The 17,131-nt window shown below is 42.5% G+C and overlaps 1 protein-coding gene across 6 annotated transcripts in view; it reads right to left on the reverse strand.

The window, feature by feature from the left end:
- Nucleotides 1-17,131, reverse strand: part of LOC138754388 (nuclear pore complex protein Nup214-like) — a 145,112-nt gene that overhangs the window by 89,250 nt on the left and 38,731 nt on the right. For all 6 annotated transcript variants that reach the window (XR_011351744.1, XR_011351743.1, XR_011351741.1 and 3 more), the window contains exons 13-15: nucleotides 15,515-15,657; nucleotides 9,832-9,896; nucleotides 7,277-7,372 (exon numbers count right to left, since the gene is read on the reverse strand). Coding sequence is in view for 2 of the 6 variants with exons in the window: in XM_069918600.1 (XP_069774701.1) it covers nucleotides 7,277-7,372; nucleotides 9,832-9,896; nucleotides 15,515-15,657 (304 nt within the window). In the remaining 4 variants the exon portion in view is untranslated. The remainder of the gene's footprint in view (nucleotides 1-7,276; nucleotides 7,373-9,831; nucleotides 9,897-15,514; nucleotides 15,658-17,131) is intronic.

Below are 17,131 nucleotides of genomic sequence, written 5' to 3' on the forward strand. Positions count from 1 at the left end.
TAATTTGCAGAAGAGAGATTCCATGATCAATAAGAAAATGAACAGATATCTTGTTCAGCTCCAAGTATTAGTCTGAACTTGGTGATAATTCTTCAGGTTTTCAAACAGTGGTGTGGAATGTCTTGCATCTACTTTTTAAAAATAAAAAATAAAAATAAGACTCAAAACAACTCCAAAGATTTAATTCTAAGATCCAGCTAATATTCTGGGTCAGCAAAGATACTTGAAGCAGATTATCCAGGTAGAGAACACGTGATTCCTTAGCACTCTTTCAAAGTAAAAGGGAAATTACCCTGATGCTCTGGCCAGAATTCATCCCTCAAATAACATCACAAAAAAAATACCAGGCAGACAAAGAATCTTAGCAGGTCAGAGAGCCTGCAGGGATAGAAATGATTAGTCAATAGAACCAAAGAACATTACAGCTCAGAAAGAGGACCCTTCAGCCCTTCTTGTCTGTGCCGAACCATTTTTTTTGCCGTCTCACTGATCTGCATCCAGATCATAGATGTCCACACCTCTCCCATCAATGTACCTATCCAAATTCTTCTTGTATGTTAAAATTGAGCCTGCATTCACCACCTCAGCTGGCAGCTCGTTCCACACCCCCTCACGTTCCCCTTAAATTTTTCCCCTTTCACTCTTAACCCATGTCCTCTGGATTGTATCTTACCTATCCTCAGTGGAAAAAGCCTATCCACATTTACACTACCTATACACCTCAAAATTTTAAACATCTCTATCAAATCTCCCCCCATTCTTCTATGCTTCAGGAAATAAAATCCTAACCTGTTTAACCTTTCCCTGTAACTCAGTTCTTGAAGCCCGGGCAAGATCCTATTAAATCCTCTCTGTACTTTTTCTATCTTATTGATATCCTTCCTGTGGTTAGGTGACCAAAACTGCACATAAAACTCACCAATTGCCCTCACCAATGTCTTATAAAACTTTAACATAACATCCCAACTCCTGTACTCAATATTTGGATTTATGAAGGCACTTTCAAGGAATTATGTATCTGTATTCCCAGATCCCACTGTTCTACTGCACTCTTCAGTGCCCTACCATTTATCGTGTATGTCCTTTCTTGGTTTGTCCTTCCAAAATGCAACAGTTCACACTTGTCCACATTAAATTCCATCTGCCATTTTTCAGCCCATTTTTCCAGCTGGTCCAGGTCATTCTGCAAGCTTTGAAAATCTTCTTTGCTGTCCACAACACCTTCAATCTTAATATCATCTGCAAACTTGCTGATCCAGTTTACCACATTATCATCCAGATCATCGACATAGACAACAAACAACAATGGTCCCAGCACCGATCCCTGAGGCAGACTACTAGTCATAGGCTTCCAATCTCAAGTCGTCACCTTTATTGTCGTTCACTCCAAGCTCACACGGTAAAGACGAGATAGTGTTTCTCCAAGACCACGGAACATATTTACATAAATTTAGGTTAGAATAGAAGTTCAACATATTTAAAATATTAAGACATATACATTAACATTTCACGGGACCCAATCCCCAAATATTCTGGGATTTCAGGAGTATGATGGCTTGGGGGAAAAGCTCTTGTCCAATCTGGATGCAAGTGTCCAAGTGCTGCAGCACCTCCTATCAGATGGCAGAAGGGAGAACAGTTTACTTGAGAGGTGTGTGGAGACCTTCACAATGTTTATTGCCTTTTGCCTGTATCGAGTGTTGTAAATGTACTTCATGGTAGGACGAGCCCCCCTCAATGATCTTTTCAGCTGACTTCACTATCCTCTGCAGGGTCTCACAGTCCGAGGAGGTACAGCTTCCAAACCAGGTGGTGATGCAGTTGCACAGGCTGCTCTCAATACATCCGCTGTAGAATGTGGTGAGGATGGAGGGTGGGAGGTGAACTTTCCTCAGCCTTCACAGGAAGTAGAGGCACTGCTGGGCTTTCTTGGCCATGGAGCTTGTGTTAAAGGACCATGTGAGGATCTCCACCAAGTGTACTGCAAGGAACTTGATACTCTCGACGATCTCAACAGTGGAACCTTTAAGGGTCAGTGGAACGAGGTCTCCCCAGACCTTCTTGAAGTCGACAACTATTTCTTTTTTTTTGACGTTAAATATAGATTGTTGGCTGTGCACCAGTCTGTTAGCGACTGCACTTCATCTCTGTATGCTGACTTGTCATTCTTACTGATCAGGCCCACCATGGCTGTGTCATCAGTGAACTTGCCGAGCTGTGTTTGGCTGCAGTTGTGGGTCAGCAGAGTGAACAGCAGTGGACTCAGCACACAGCCCTGGGGGACACCCAGGCACAGTGTGATGGCCTTGGAGATACTGTTACCAATTCAGACTGCCTGAGGTCTCCTCAACAGGAAGTCATAAATCCAATTGCAGGTGGTGTTTAGACCCAGCAGGGTCAACTTCTTTATCAGGTACTGTGGTATGATCGTGTTGAATGCTGAGCTGAAGTTAATAAACAGCGTTCGAACATACAAGACCTTGTTTTCCAGGTGGGTGAGGGCTAGAAGGAGGGCAGTGGCAATGGCATCGTCCAGAGAGCGGATGGATTTGTATGCGAACTGCAAGGGGTCTAGTGATGGGGCCAGCAGGAACTTGATGTGCCCTATGATAAGCCTCTCGAAGCTCTTCATGATGATGAGCGTGAGTGGCACAGGGCGGTAGTCATTGAGGCAGGACACAGCTGACTTCTTTGGCATGAGAACAATGATGGCGGCTTAGAAGCTTGTTTGGACCACAGCACTTTTCAGGGAGATGTTAAAGGTGTCGGTGAGAACATCTGCCAGCTGAGCCGCACACCCCGAGCACTCTGCTGAGAACGTTAACCGGTCCAGCAGCTTTTCGTGGGTTGACCTTGCTTAGCTCTCTTTTCACATCAGCCACTGCAAGACATAGCACCTGATCTGAGGAGAGGTCGTCTTCTTCGTTGCAATGATTTTTTTCGCCTCAAAGCACGCGTAGAAGTTGTTCAGTGTGTCTGGGAAGGAGGCATCACCAGCACAGATAGATAGTGTAGTCCTGTGGTTGGTGATATCTTGGATGCCCTTCCACATGCATTGTGTGTCCTTGCTGTCTAGGAAGGGACTGTGAATGCACTGGGAATGCGCACACTTTGCTTCCCTGATGGGCTTGAACAACTCGACTCTTGCAATAACTAGGGCTACCTTGTCGTCCACTCTGAAGGCAGAGTCTTGGTTCCTGAGCAGCACGCACACCTCTGCTGTCATCCATGGTTTCTGATTAGAGTGCATTATGATGGTCTTGGGCACAGTGACGCCATCCAAACACTTACTGATGTAGCTGGTCACTGAAGCAGTACATTCCTCCAGATTGATGCAGTCACCACCAGTTGTTGTTTTCTTGAACATGTTCCAGTCAGTGTGCTCAAAGCAGTCTTGAAGTGCATGAGTGGCTCCTGCTGGCCAGAATTTTCCTGCATCTGGACTTGTCTTGAGTGTCTGACAAGTGCTCTGTATGCTGGGATCAGCATTACAGAGATGTGGCCGGAGTATCCGGTGGGGACAGGTCTCTTCCCAATAGGTGTCAGATATGTTTGTATACGCAAAATCCAACATGTTTGCCCCTCTCATTGCAAAGTCCTAATACTGATGGAATTTAGGTAGCCTTGATTTGAGGTTCACCTAGTTGAAATCCCCTGGTTGAATCTGAGAAGCAATCATCCACTACTACTCTCTGGCTTCTCCTGTCCAGTCATTGTTGAATCCAGTTCACAACTTCACCATGAATACACAGTGTCTGAAACTTCCTGACTAACCTCCCATGTGGGACCTTGTCAAACACCTTACTAATGTCCACGTTGACAACATCCATAGCCTTTCTTTCATCAATTTTCCTGGTAACCTCCTCAAAAAAACTATTTTAAACACGACCTACCACGCACAAAGCCATGTTGACTATCCCTAATCAGTCCATGGCTATCCAAATAATTGTATATCCGATCTCTTAGAACACATTCCAATATTTTACCTACCACTGACATCAAGCTCACCAGCTTATAATTTTCAGCGTTACTTTTAGAGCTTTTTTTTTTAAAAAAAAATGGAACAACGTGAGCTACCCTCCAATCCTCTGGCACCATACCAGGACATTTTAAATATTTCTGCCAGATCCCCTGCAATTTATATACTAGCTCCCTCAAGGATCTTATCCACACTCGATTGCTTTAAGACAGCAAGCACTTCCTCCTCTTTAATCTGTATAGGTTCCAAGACCTCACTCCTTGTTTTACCAACTCCCATGGCTCAGTGCCCTTTTCCTGAGTGAATACGGTTGAAAAAAAAACACTTCAGACTGCTCCCATCTCTTATAACTCCATACAAAGTCGACCACTTCTGAGGTTTTTCTTGCATGTTTTATACTCCTCAAGTACCTTATTTACTCCAGGTTGTCTGTATCTGTATAGACTTCTCTTCTTCCAAACCAGATCCCCAATATCCTTCAAAAACAAAGGTTCCCTCTGCCTTCTAACTTTGCCTTTGATTCTGACAGGAACATACAAACTCTGAACTCTCAAAATTTCACATTTGAAGGCCCTCTTACTTTGCACATTCTTCCCTGAAAACTACTTATCCCAATCTACATATTCTACCCGAGGCTCAGACCTATTCTTCTCCATAATTAACTTGAAACTAAAATAGCATTATGATCTCTGGACCCAAATGTTTCCCAACACGTACTTCTTTCATCTGTCCTGTCTCGTTCCCTAAAGGGATATGCAGAATTGCACTCTCTCTAATCGGTACCTCCACATATTGATTTAGAAAACTTTCCTGAACACATTTGACAAACTCCAAGCCATCCAGCCCTTTTACAGTATGCGAGTCCCAGTCAATAAGTGGAAAGTCAAAATTTCCTACTATCACAACCTTATGTTTCCTGCAGCTGCCTGCTACCTCTCTATAGATTTGCTCCTCCAATTCTTGCTGAGTATTGGATGGTCGTAATAAAACCCCATAAGTGTGCTCATAACTTTCCTGTTCCTCAGCTCTATCCATATAGCCTCAGTTGATGAGATCTCTAGTTTGTCCTGCCTGAGCACAACTGTGATATTTTCCCTGACAAGCAATGCCACTCCTCCCCTTTCAACTCCCCCCCGCCCCCCCCATTCTATCACGTTCAAAACAACAGAAGCCCAGTCCTGCCCCTCCTGGAACCAAATTCCACCAATGGCCACAATGTCTAATTCCACGTGCCAATATATGCTCTAAGATCGTCTTCCTTTTCCACAACCCGTTGACTTCTAACAGTGCATGTAATTTTCACATCTTCTTTTCCCTCCTCCACTCCTCTATTTCCTGTGGCATTCTGGTTCCTCTCCATCTGCAAATCTAGTTTAAACCCACCAGAGCAGCACTAGAAAACTTTCCTGCAAGGATTAGTCCCCTTCCAGTTCAGATGCAAACTGTCCTGTCGGAACAGGTCCCATCTTCCCTGAAAGAGAGCCCAATTATCTAGAAACCTGAGGCCCTCCCTCCTACGCCAATGTCTTTAGCCACGTGTTAACCTGAATTATCCTCTTATTTCTAACCTCACCAGCATGTGGCACAGGTAGACCACTTATCTGTCCCCCTAACTACAGAATCCCCTATCACTACAGCTTGCCTCTTCTTCTCCCCCACCTTCTCTTCTTAGCCACAGGACCAGACTCCGTGCCAGACACCTGATTGGTTTGGCTTGTCCCTGGTAGCTCATTTCTGCCTCCCCCCACCCCCACCTAACGTATTCAAAATTATATTGAGGGGAATGGCCACAGGAGAGCCCTGCACCAACTATTTGTTCCCTTTCCCTCTCTGACTGTCACCCATCTACCTTCTTCCTACCACCTAGATGTGATAGTGGCCCTGTAATGCCTGTCTATCACCCCCTCTGCCTCCTGAATGATCCGAATTCAGCTCCAATCCCTTAACTTGCTTTGTCAGAAGCTGCAGCTGCATCCACTTCTCACAGATGAAGTCCTCAGGGATACTGCTGGCTTCCCTGACAACTCATATTCTGCACAAGGAGCATTCCCTTGCTTTGCCTGCCATTCCCACTGACAAGAGGAACAAAATATATGGTATCTAAAAACCTGCCCTTACCTGTGTCTACCTGCTGAATCCTTTTTTTTTCATATAGGGTGACCCTTTCTGACTTCAATTCAGACTATTCCTCGCCTCTTACCTGTTCTTGCCGAAGCCTGTTGAGCCAAAGCTTTATCATTGACTCAGACCACTAAATGTTTTACATTTGAACCCTATTCACAAAAAAAAGGAGTTACTTCGGCATTTTGCTGTCTACGTTGGCTGTAACAGTTTAGATTTCAACACTGGTTAGCACTTCAAAGGCAGTTGTGGCTATGGGATATCCTGTGATAATGAAAAACAAGTTGTTGCAGGACTTTTCAAGAACAACTGTGTTCCTGTAACACCTTTTCATATGGTTGGACATTCCATGCTAGTTCACAAGAATAAAATTCAACAGCAAACCATGTTCGAAGTTAAGGACAGCTGAACAACACTTTCTTTCAGTAGCTAGGAGCTTAGGACCTTCAAAGTAGCAGGAGAGAAGGGAATGAGGTATAGATTGGGAACTCCAGAGCTTCAAGTGATTACAAGTTATAGGAGCTGAAGTAGACCCATCAAGTCTGTTCTGTCATTCTAATGATGACCTGATCAAATCTCCCTCTCAGCCCCACTTCCCAGCCTTCCCACCCCCCACAAAACCCTTGATGCCTTGACTAATCTCTGCCTCAAATACACCCAACGACCTCGCTTTCACTACCACCTGTGGCAACAAGTTCCACAGATCCACGGCTTCCTGACTAAAAAAAAATTTTCCGCATCTGTTTTAAAATTACGCCCTTTTATCCTGAAATTATTCCATGGAAAGTAGAATCAGAATTGCACAGGAGGCCAGAGTTTCAGGAATGCAAGGACAGCCAGAGATCACAGGAACAAAAGCAAGGTTCTAAGGGATGTGAAGGCAAAAATTGACTTTGTCAAATCATGACATGGCCATATAAGGAGTCAAAATAAGTGGACAAGTAGATAGGTAATGTCCAGTAGATGATACTACCATGACTATAAACGTCTGTGTAGAAATGTCAAAGTCACAACATTGCTGTGAATTTACCATCTTACTGATAACCTTTCCTAAATGGGTATTTGGACAAAAACAGAAGTACAAAGACCAAATATCTGGAAAAAAAAGTACATCCAGAAACAAGCGAGCTAGCTCACTGGATGTTTCACCCGACATCTCACACCCACTGTTCTCACCTCTTCCATGATTCCCATCATTACTGGGTCCAAAGCTGGCTGTTGTTGCAGTTGCTTTTCCAGATCAGATGTGGAAAGCTTTGTTGTAGTGGAGGTCTTGAGGAATAAGGAAAAACAATTTGCATTAGTATTGGTTGGTAAATATCTGTACCCAAAATAAATAAGAAATAGAGGACCAGTGTATTAAAAATGAGGATAAGGTGAAGCAAAGACTGTGGAAGATGTTTTGACTTGTTGCTTCATAGCCGGGTTTGGAAACTCTAGAGCCCAGGAATGTTGAAGGCAGCAGAAAGTGGCATAATGAGCTAAGTAGATCATGGGAACCAAAATCTCATCCATTGAAAATATCTGTGATGTGTTACTTTAAGAAGGTAGTCACAGAGTATACCCATCATCCTTGTCACAATCTCTTCTCACTGCTATCTTCAACAAGAAGGTACAGAAGCCTGAAGTCCAGCACCTCATGATTCAAGATTTTTTTCTCCCCAAAAACAGCTATCAATTTCTTATACCATCCTGACCAAAACTACTTCAAGACCACTGAAGGATCCATATCCATTACTGAAACATCATTTTCTCCACCAAATGCAACTGTGAATGTTTATCAATCCTCTCTTTATCTCTTTTTCAGTCTCACGTCATATTGTGGTAATTTAATTTATAACACTGCATTTGTGTATTTGCGTACCCATGTGACTGCAGGAAATAAGAATGTTGGTGTATTTGTATGCTGTGGCATTCTGGTTCCTCTCATATTTATATGAGACAAAATATTAAATATAGAATTTAATGGGAAAGGTAAGGTGGACAATATGGATGTAGCAACTCTTAGTGGTAGAAACAAGGAACTGCAACAGACACTCAAAGCTGGGAAGTATTCCCTCAGTAGCCACATGGCAATTAGTCCAAACAATGCTCAGGGCCCAATAATGTTGGTTACATGGTGACATTGGCAAAAATATGGGTTGTGCTTGGCCATTTTTGACAACACTGCTAACAAGCAAAAAAAATGACGGATTTCATTAAATGATAAGAGAATGCTGTCGGGACGATTTGCATCTGAACTGGAGGGGGACCAATATCCTTGCAGGAAGGTCAAACCACGAAAGGATGTACACAGTAAATGACAGGGCACTGAGGAGTGCGGCAGGACAGAGTGATATGGGAATACAGATACATAATTCACTGAAAATGGTGTCACAGACAGAGTTGTAAAGAGAGTTTTTGGCATAATGGCCTTCATAAATCAAAGTATTGAGTTTAGTAGTAGTGATGTTATGGTAAAGTTATACAAGACATCAGTGAGGCCAAATTTGGAGAATCGTGTGCAGTTTTGATCATCTAACTACAGGAACAATATCAATATGATTGAAAGAGTGCAGCAAAGATTTACTAGGACTTCAGGAACTGAGTTACAGGGAAAGGTTAAACAGGTTAGGCTGTTATACCCTGGAGTGTAGAAGAATGAGGGGAGATTTGACAGAGGTATTTAAAATTATGAGAGGGATATACAGAGTAAATGTAGGTGGCTTTTTTCTACCGAGGGTAGGTGAGATACAAACCAGAGGACATGGGTTAAGATTGAAAGGGAAAAATTTTTGGTGGAATATCTTCAAAGAGAGCGGTGGGAGTGTGGAACAAGCTGCTAACTGAAGTGGAATGGAGGCTCAATTTTAACATTTCCGGAGAATTTGGATAGGTACATGATGTGAGTGGTACGGAGGGCTATAGATTGGGTGCAGGTCAGTGAGTCTTGGCAAAAAAAGTTTGGTACAGACTAGAAGGGCCAAAGGGCCTATCTCTGTGCTGTAATGTTCTATGGTTTTACAAAGACTACCGATTCTACAAACTCATGCTCAAAGCATCAACAAGGTTATTAGTGATTATTTTTTGTGGCATGATCAACAGTAAGATTGGAGTTTGCAACATGAAGCTGTTAGGTAGGAGACTTGTAAACCTTTGCAGCTTGAAATGAACCCTGACCTACCTATCAAGTCATACAGCTTGGAGATAGGGTCTTTGGCCCAATTTGGCATGCCAATCTACGTGCCTTCTGAGATAGTATAATTTATTTGCATTCACCCCACATTCTTCCTTATCTATGCACCTGTCCAAATGTTTTTTTAAGTGCTGTAATCATACCCATTTCTACCACTTCCTCTCACAGCTTGTTCCATGTACCAACCAGATTCTGTGTGGAAAACTTTGCTCATTTCGATGTTTTCCCTCTCTTTCAAAACCGTTACCCTTGACCTTTAGACTACTTTGCCCTGGGAAAAGACTGTGACCGTTCATGTGGTCTATACCTCTCAAAGGTCAGCTGTTCTGGATTTGCTCAGCTCTGCTAGTGAGAACTAATTGGCAACTCCCCTTGTTATGTTTCACTCACATGGCCATGTCAGAGTCAATAAGTGATGTAATTATCTTGTTTGAAAATTTAAAAAAAAATTAAAATGCAATTTGCATCTATTTTGTGCTTAACATTGAAGCTCATTAGGTGAACCTCAAATATCACCTTTCACAATCACAGAGCCTATTACCTTTGAAGTTCATACCTGGGTAGGGCAAGACTTTGGAACAGGAAGTCCAGCAGTGGAACCCAACGAATTTTGGATCATAGCTTCAGGAAGGAAAAAAAAAGATTAAAAACTCTAGTTTTTAAATCCCCCCACCCCCATCATTTTTCACCAACCAGGGCATAAACATCTAGACACTTCTTGCCCTGCTTTTTCCAAACTAAGATGACAGGCCAAAGGTAGGTCAAGGTTAGTGGAACATGGGATCCCAAGTTTTTAAATGGTAGAATAAAAAAACCTAATAACCACAGAAGCAGAGACAAGGATGGCCTTAAACACCAGCAGTGTCAGGTTACATAGCAGAGGAGAAAACTGAGGTTAAACAGGAAAGTCTGCATATGCTGTGATTATAGAGCAATACACAAAAGAGCTGGAAAAGTACCCTTCACTCCCAGTGGATGCTGCGTGATCTACTGAGTTTCTCCAGCATGTTTGAGTATTGCAACACCCAACCCCAACCAACCAATTTTCCCTTGCAACCGCTGCAACCATGGCTGCCTGTCCCGCATCGGACTTGTCAGTCACCAATGAGCCTGCAGCAGACGTGGACATACCCCTCCATAAATCTTCATCCGCGAAGCCAAGCCAAAGAAAGAAAGAAGAAAGAAAAAAAGAAGTATTGCAGAGGAGAAACTGATGGTCTGAATGTTAGCACTGCTCTGTGGTCAAAAGATCAATTCGGAATCGATCAAGACAAAGACTACAAACTGGTTCAGTTTTATCCATTTTTGAGGGAAAGGAATGGGATGATTAAGCAGTTTTGGAACAAAGTTTGTGACATGCAAAATTGTGGAAGGATTCAACCAGCTGTTTCATCTCCTTGTAAGGCATGGAATATTGGGACGGCACAGATGGCGTAGCAGTAAGCGCAATGCTTTTACACTGCCAGCAATCTGGACTGGGGTTTTAACTCTGCACTGTCTATAAAGAGTTTGTACGTTCTCTCTGTGTCTGCGTGGGTTTCCCTGGAGGCTCTGGTTTCCTCCAACCATTAGAAACATACCGGGGGTGTAGGTTATTTGGGTGTAAATTGGGTGGCATGGACTCGTGGGCCAAAATGGCCTGTTACCATGCTGTATGTCTAATTTTTTTTAAATTAATGCAGATACAAGGGTCTTTCTGGGCAACAATGAGATGAAACTTCTTTAAAAGCCAGTTGGAATTCATAATTCTCCACCTCAAAACAGTTGATCCATAGTCATCCAGGATTAAATAGAGTAGTTTTGACCACATTGGCAATTGGGAGGTACAGGTTCAGTCATAATGGAATTAAATGGTGGAGCATTAAAAGGGCTGTATTGCCAACTCTTATTTCTATGTTAATTCATAAGTATTAGATACTGGCAATGATGGCTTCAGTTGTGCTCATCAAATAATTTATATTGAATAACTTGACAATTAAGAGCTGCTGTATGGATCAGGAGAAGCCAGAAATTAACAAAATAGATCCAACCAGATATATTACACTCAATGCAACTTCCAGCCCTTTGTATTCCAACCGCCAATAAACAAGTACCCTTCCAAATTTTTAAAACAAAAATTCTTCCCAGTTTAACTCTTGTCCCCTTTGAATTTTTAAAAAAATATGAAGTGGAGCAATAGCTCATGGTTCTTCACCTTGCTCCATAATAAATGCTGGAGTCACTAAGCCCTTTTCAATTTCTGATGAATTATTACCACATCAATATCAGTACCATTTTCCAAGACTCCAGACTTCTCTCAATGACACCTCCCTTCTAGACAGACTGAACACCTAAGCACGGTGTGATCAAAAGAACAAGATGACACCAAAGAAAGCTGTGTCCTTCGATGAACAGGTCCCTGCCTAGCCGCAGCTGAGGTGAGGTGAGGAGAACCCTATCCAAGGTGAAACCACACAAGGCAGCAGGACCAAACAACATACCTGATTGGGTACTGAAGGACTGCACAGACCAATTGCTGGATGTCTTCACTGACATCTTCAGCACCTCACTGGAGCAGTTCATTGTTCCCACAGGGTTCAAGAGAGCCACCATCACCCCGAAACCCAAGAGGGCGACAATAACAGAACCTGTGGCACTGGCTTCCATCATTATCAAATGCTTAGAGTAATCAAATGCTTAGAGCATCCATTCCCATTTGCCTACAGAAGAAACCATTCCATAGACAATGTTAAAGTCTGGTCGCTTCAGTCCATCCTGGCCCACCTGGAGAACGACGCCTCATTCCCCAGAGGCTGGAGGAGAAGCTGGCCTTATAACCGTTTACAGCACGGAAACAGGCCATGTCGGCCCTTCAGGTCCGTACCGGTTCACTTGAACAACTCCACTAGGTATGTTAAAAGTCAAAAAGATGTGTTATACTTAAATCATATCGTTTCATCCAAGGTACCCCACATTCTCAATCAAACAAATTACATTGTATTAATTTTTTTTTAAATCTAAACCCACTACCAAGAAAGAAGCTGTTTGGCCAAAGAAAGAAAGAATTCTTATCAGAATGAATAATTACCTGCTGGGACTCAACACCCTTCTCTGTAACTGGATCCTGGAGTTCCCAACATAAAGACCACAATCTGTCCTGGTTGGTAGCGGAATATCAAGCAATGTCACTCTGAGCAATGGCACAGCTCAGGGCTGTGTGCTCAGCCCGTTCCTGCTCATGCTAATGGCCCACAAATGCATTGCCAGATGCCGCTCCAACAGCGTTATCAAATTTGCAGATAACACAAAAGTAGTTGGCCTCATCAGCAACAACTCACACTACAAAGAGGTAGACAATCTTGTGAAATGGTGCAAGAGTAACAACTGAGTCTCAAGACGAAGGAGGTGATCATGGACTTCAGAAGGACCAGGAATGACCACCCTCCACTACACATCAATATCTCTAGTAGAGAGAGTACACAACATCAAGTTCCTTGCAGTTCACTTAACTAGTGACCTATTGTGGACATTCAACATCTCCTCACTTTTCAGGAAGGTGCAACAGTGACTTCACTTCCTGAGAAGACTGAAGTAGGCAAGGCTACCGGTCACCATTATGTCAACCTTCTATAGGAGCTCTATCGAGAGCATCCTGGCTGGCAGCATCACAGCAAGGTACAGTTGCTGCAGAGAAATGGATTGGAGATCAATCCTCAGGACCATAAGGATGGCAGAGAGAATCAATGGAGTCTCCCTCCCTCCCATCAATGTGATCTACCAGGATTGCTGTCTGAAGAGGGTGCACAAAATCATTGAGGACCCCTTCCACCCTGCACACAATGTCTTTCAGCTGCTCCCATCAGGGAAGAGATACAGGAGTATCAGAGCCAGCACCACGAGGCTGAGGAACAGCTTCTTCCCACAGTCAGTGAGAAGGCTGAATGACCAAAGAAACTGCTCACACTAACCATCCAAGACTCTCATTTGCACAAAATGAGTCTATCTATCTATTCATTCATTCATTTATCTATCTATTTATTTATTTATTTGATGGATAAAATACTTGTCCTGAATAAGTATTATTTGTCTGGTTGTGTCCACATGTTTTTGCACCATGGAACCAGAGAATTCTGTTTCGTTGGGATGTACTTGTACAATCAGATGACAATAAACTTGACTTTGTAGTGGCCGTGTAGCAGGCCAAGTGGGTGCAGAGCGCTGAATCACAAACTGTCGCTGGTGCGGCTCTTCAGCAAACGTGTGGAACCGCAGGCCAGATCACTAGGTACTCATCTGGTTAATGAACTGCAGAGTAACAGTACGTTGGTTTGCTGTGCCTCCTTCTAGAGGGCGTGGGCCCCCCCCGTCTTTAATTTAAACCTGCCAGCCCCGTAGATTGGCGGCAAACACATTGTGACATCACCATCCCATCCTATGGAGCCCGGGATGGGAGGGATATAAAAGCATGAAAAACTCAAATAGTCAGCCCTTTGTTGACTACCCGGTACAGTTTATGTGTGTTGATTTAGTAGCTTTACTGAAGTAGTCGCTACAATTTGAGAAAACAAATCTTAAAACTATTCTGCTCCTACTTTGCCAATTTAAGTTTTCAAACCCTAGAGTCTCAGTATGATAGCATGGCATTTTTCCACTCCTAAGTGGCTGACTTCTGTTAGTATCCAGTTTTGGCAAACCTAAATTAATGGAGCACAAACCAATCCTGCATTAAAAATCAGTTCGGACTTTCCTAGAGGAAGGGCTGACTCGAATAAGGGTGCTGGAGTCCTCACTGTTTACTGTTCTTTTAACATGTGGTTGGTGAGTTTGCTTCTTGATCTAGAAGTCCCCAAAACCTTCACATGCCAGTAGTCTGCATATTCATAAAATAGACGATTTGGGTCCTTCCAAATTGTGGCAATTTTGGTTTCCTAGTTTCACTATTTCTTCAGACCAGCTAACATGAATTTATGACTTCATAAGTGGACTGCATTGGAAAGAAGCCAAGAACCAAACTACAGTAAACAGGTGTCCAGTCGTATTTGAGGATATAAAAAAAAAAGAAACAACTAGTGGAGTTGTTCCAGTGACCGGTGCGGACTTGAAAGGCCGACCATGGCCTGTTTCCGCTCCGTACATGGTTATATGGTTAATATCTGAAGGTCCTGATTAGTAAGATGATAAGGATCCACATGTGAACTCACTTTGGAGGGATGGGGAGTAAATTGATAGAGGGACAGACAAGCTGCAAGAAAGAAGAAGTACTTTTTAACCTGGATGTGAATCACTGTCACCTAATAAGTAAATTTACTGACAACTCTAAGATTGGAGGAGTTTGAAATAGAGAGGATGGTTGTTCACGAATACATAGGGACTTGGATCAGCTGTAAAGCTGGACAGAGCGAGGGCAGATTGAATTTAATCTAGACACATGAAATAATACATTCTGGGCTGGAAAATACTTGCTGGATATTGTAAAAGACAGGAACCTTAGGGTTGCTGATGTAGAGGGACCTTTGGATGCAAAATCGTGACACCAATGGATAGGGAGGTGAAGGTTTATGGAAGGTTTTCAGGACAGAACAAATATGGTAGTGCTGGAAAGAGTGCAGAAGAGAGTCACCAAAAGATTGGTTGGAATGGATGGCTTTAATTTTTTGAGAGATCGGATAGGCTGGAATTGTTCTTAATGGATTGAAGAGGAAAAATTGACCTTTTTGAGATTTATTAAATTATGACAGTTTAGATGGAAAGTCTTTTTTTCAAGGATAAGGAAGTCTCAAACAAGAGGATTCAGTTTAAAGAAAGGAAGGAAAGATTTAAAGGGGATCTGAGGGGCTTTTTTGTTCCTGACACTGGAGTTTGGGGGAGCACAGAATAAGCTGTCAGAAAAGGTGGCAGTGGAAGAGCAGGTCTTATCATAATATTTAAAAAGCATTGGGATAGTACTATTGATAAGAAAGGATCTGTGGGATGTGAGCCAAATGCAAGAAAATGGGATGAGCATGAATAGGCATCTTATTCAACAAAGATAGGCAAGGCCAAAGGGCTTGCTTCCTTGCTGAATTATGACAAAGACAAAGCAAGAAGAAAGGAAGAAATTTTCCAGCTAACAGTGCAAGATGCTCAGTGGAGGGAAAAACAGGTGAAGGGAGTTTCAAAGAAGGGGAAGAGAACGAATTGGGCAGATTTTTTTAAAAAATCACAAAGAACATGAAAAATTATATTAAAATTTGGCTTTCAATTTTAAAAATGGTAATTACCAGCAGAACTTGATTTTGTGCCATGGAATGATTTTGTTGAATGACCCACAGGTTGCACAAATAAAGGTTCTTCCTCTGGGCTGTACTGTTGATTGGAGTCAATTGAGGAGTTTGTTAAAGACTGAACTTCTACCTCAGAGAATCTACAATAGAAAGCACTTTCATTACTTGATCCAGAAAAAACTCCCAAAATCATCCATTTGATAGTTCAAGTGACAACAGTAAAGGCAGCAACTCAGAGAAAACGGGCTTTTGGAGCCATCAAATAGGCAAATTTGACAAAGGATACATGTCCACTCCATACTGGAATTCATTTCACCCACTTAAGCAAGACAGTGAGAGGTGAAAGGAGATGAGGGAAGGAACTGAGAGATAGAAAAGGGGTAGGTGTGGATGGGCAGTATTTAATGCTGAGATACATTTTTTTTAAAATTGGGAGAATGAAGATATGGAAGAATATCAGGATATAAAATAAATGAAGATACAGTGCAAGTCGACAACACCCCCACTCCTCATCTAATTTTTGGCATCAGTCACCCGTCCATCTGAACTCCCAATGCCCCGGCCATCTGGTCAAACCTAGCACCCAATAACCCGGCCGCCCACCCATCCAAGTGCCTGACATCCCAGCCGTGGACTCTCGCGTCGGCCCTGGCCACCCACCCGAGCTCCAGACACCCCAAACATGGACTTACCACCCGGTCTCAGTTACCTGCCCGCCCATCTGAGCTCCCAACACCCCGCACGACACAGGTGCTTACTACGTCCACAAAATTTGACTTCTGCACATGTATATACGGCAGGCAGGTGGAGTGGAAGCCAAGATTAGGTCACTTGAATTATTAACAAGACAGGTTTGAGGAGCCACATGGCTAACTAGCGCCTCCAACTTTTACATGATGAACAATGATGAGACACTGAATGGCCTCCTCCTGGTTCTATGTTGAAGTTGGCATTTCAGATGGATGGGTGACTGATGCCAAAAATTAGGGGGGGGGAAGGGGTGTCGACTTACACGCTATCGATTATTGCATGCATATATACATGTTTCCCAGAACTCTTCATGCTCCCAATTTTTAAAAAAATGTATCTCAGCATTAAATACTGCCCATACAGACCTACCCTTTTCTATCTCTCAGTTCCTTCCCATTTTTTCCAAAAGGCTCTGAAGTGATGTAATAGTGATGTACAGTAGAAGTTCGAAAATTCTGACTGCTTGGGGATTAGATCTGTCCAGATGTTCTGGATTATCAGGAAGAACATGTAAAATTCAAATTTAAGGAGGAATAAAGAGATGAACAAGTGAATGTTGATAGCTTATTCATTGGCAATTACAGCATGTTTCATTTATCAAAGAAAGATCTTTTTTGAATATTTTTCCCCATAAATATACATATCAAAATGTTCCATTTATATTTATACATATCTATAGATCTATATTTATAAATCAATATAAACTTTTTCTTACAAAAAACAAAACACAGCAACCCTTTCCCCACCCCTTCACAGTATAAATCCATACAGTCAAGGTTTAGTTAGGTTTTTTAAAAAAAACTTCATTGGGGAGATCACTTATATTTTTTAAATAGTAGCACTTTTTAAAAAATTTATATTTGT

Source organism: Narcine bancroftii, chromosome 1, assembly GCF_036971445.1.
Source record: "Narcine bancroftii isolate sNarBan1 chromosome 1, sNarBan1.hap1, whole genome shotgun sequence".
NCBI classification, from domain to species: domain Eukaryota; kingdom Metazoa; phylum Chordata; class Chondrichthyes; order Torpediniformes; family Narcinidae; genus Narcine; species Narcine bancroftii.